Source organism: Pithys albifrons, chromosome 1, assembly GCF_047495875.1.
Source record: "Pithys albifrons albifrons isolate INPA30051 chromosome 1, PitAlb_v1, whole genome shotgun sequence".
Classification (NCBI taxonomy): Eukaryota; Metazoa; Chordata; class Aves; order Passeriformes; family Thamnophilidae; genus Pithys; species Pithys albifrons.
The window spans coordinates 57,907,020-57,909,535 of NC_092458.1; the positions used below are offsets into that span (position 1 = coordinate 57,907,020).

The 2,516-nt window shown below is 45.4% G+C and overlaps 1 protein-coding gene across 1 annotated transcript; it reads left to right on the forward strand.

The window, feature by feature from the left end:
• The first annotated feature begins 224 nt into the window (after window positions 1-224).
• Window positions 225-1,783, forward strand: CBY2 (chibby family member 2). Its single transcript, XM_071568380.1, has 2 exons — window positions 225-396; window positions 690-1,783. Exons 1-2 carry the CDS (start codon window positions 225-227, stop codon window positions 1,781-1,783), a joined length of 1,266 nt encoding a protein of 421 aa, XP_071424481.1.
• The last annotated feature ends 733 nt before the right edge of the window (window positions 1,784-2,516 follow it).

Consider the following 2,516-nt stretch of genomic DNA (forward strand, 5'->3'; position numbering starts at 1 on the left):
GAAACGAAAAAGGAAAAGCTGGGAGTGGAGGGATAGTGATAGTTCCCAGGAAGGAGAGGTCTGCAGTGTGTCCTGAAAGCAGCTGTGACTCCTCTCTGTCTCTCTGTCTCTCTGTCTCTCTGTCTGTCTCTCTGTCTCTCTGTCTGTCTCACTCTCTCGCTCTCTCGGGTTGCTGCCGCAGCGAGGTGGGCAACCATGACACTGCGGGCCACAGTGAAACCGGAATGGCAACCAGGCCCACAATGCTGAACCAGGAGGACAGCAATGGCAAGAAAAACCAGCTCACTAAACAGCAGCGGCAACGAGCAGGAGAACGGCCTCTCTCTGACAGCAGCACACACAGCTGCAGCGTTCAGCCAGAGCTGTGGAAGTTCGCAAAAAACCAAAAGAGACCGTGTAAACCCGTTCCCTCGTTCCCTGACACATCTTGCCCCAGTCTGCCCCCACCCCAACCATCAAGCAGTAATTCATAGCAGTTGACCACTTCTTTTGCTAACTAATGGCATGGGGAACTAGGCATTCAGTCTTTGTATTGGCAGGGAGAGATTTTTTTCTTTAACATCCCAAATCTACAACAAAGGGCAACTGTGAGAACTGATTTATTTGCTTATTCCTGTCATTAATGTAGTTGAATTCTGATTTGGACTTTTTGCAGTAAGTCTATGCGTTTTTCTTCCCTCTTCTTTCAGTCCCAATCAAACTTCTCCAGTCCCACTGTATCATCTTCCTCTCAACAGTGGACAGAACTCCTGGAAGAAGCCTTTTCACACAGTTCTCCTCAGTTTACCAAAGAAAGCCCACGTCTGCATTTGATTTGAGGAACCAGGGCATGCAGTGTACAGAGCCTGACACAGACTATATTGTTCCCCAGATGAAACCAAGGGATGAGGTGTTTGTCTTTATTGATGGTAAAAGGGTGAATGAGACCTACTGCCAGCCACCTTCCCCTTCCCACCGGAAACGCTTTACCAGGAAGGCACAGAATGAGTGGAGTATCTGGGAGGAGAACAGAGTACTCTGGCAGGAAAACCAAATCCTCCGGATCAAAAACAGGATGCTCTGGGAAGAAAACAAGTCTCTACAGTATCTCCTGTCACAGAATAAAGCTGTCCAGGTTATTTACACTGATGCTATTCAGCCAAGACTCCAGAACGAAAACAAACCATTTCCATTCTTCCAAGAGGGAAACACGGGCTTTCAGTTCAGCCCAGGCAACAAAGCTTTCCAAGCAGTCCAGGAAAAGAAAGAAGTATTTGAGGATTTCCAACAGGAGAGTAAAACAGTTCCTACTACCTGGAAACATCAAAAAGCTATCAAAGTCCATAAAGTGAGCAAAGATGCCCCCTCAGATCTTCAGAAGAATACTGATACCATCATAGCTGTGGAAAAAGGTAACCCTGGTCCAGACCCCCAGCACAAACATGAAGGTAAAAAGAAGAGCGCTACTCCAACCCAGAATGAGATCAAATCTGCCATGAGTATACATGGTGAGCATGAAGTGCTCTGGGTTCTTCAGGACTTATGTGAGCTCCTCCACATCTTCCTGAAAATGAACCATTTCCCTGAGCAGAAACAGGGCTGTCATAATCTTTATGAAGTGAATGGATCCTTCCAAGAAGATTATAATAAACTGAAGCTGCACTTGAATGCTGTGAAACACACTGTGTCAGACATTACAGCTCAAATGGAAATGCTGGAAAAGGAGATCATTGCCATCACTTCCCCAGTGCATGAAGAAGCAGGACAGAAGCTGGCAACTGAGCATCAGCTTGGAGACATGTGAAGCTTGGTGCTAAGGGCTGTTGAATTCCTAGAAGGCTTCTCTCCTTTTTTCAGGAAACCTAATAAAATCCAGTAGAGTCTGAAGACATGTGAGGGAACTTTGTGTTACTCTGAAGCTGTCTTGCAGTACTTAGATTTATTTCCCTTTCTGCTTATACAATGTGGGTGACTGTCATGAATTTACCTAGTGTCAGGAATCATGGTTTTCAGTATTTTTTTTCAAAGTTTCTGATAATAAGGCCAAGATTTTCAAAATGTAATTTAAACTTGAGGATCCCATCTGCAAGATGAATTTTAATTCCTGTCACTTTCTCTCTTATGAATGGCCAAGTTCAATGGCCAAACTCTATCTTCTGCCAGCATTCCCTCTTTCATGCAGGGTAAGCAGTGGATTATGGAAAATGTAGCCTCCCAGATGAGATGGACCCATGAAAGACAATGGGACACAAGAAAACACACTATATGAGCCACATTCTTTCTGGATAAGCCCCAATGTCTTTATGAGCCCTGCCCCATCAGCCGGTGGGCCTCATTGACCAGACCACTGCAGGCATGAGGGGAAGGCCTGACCTCCTCTGCACCTTGGTCCTGCTGATGCTTCTCTTAGGATTTTCACACCTTGTCCTTGTAGCGCCTTTTTGTTTGACTGTCTGATAATTTCCCTCCTTTGTTTTAAACTGTTGATAACTGATTTTGACTCAGCAGTCCCCTCACCATGTGCTCTCTTCAGGTTT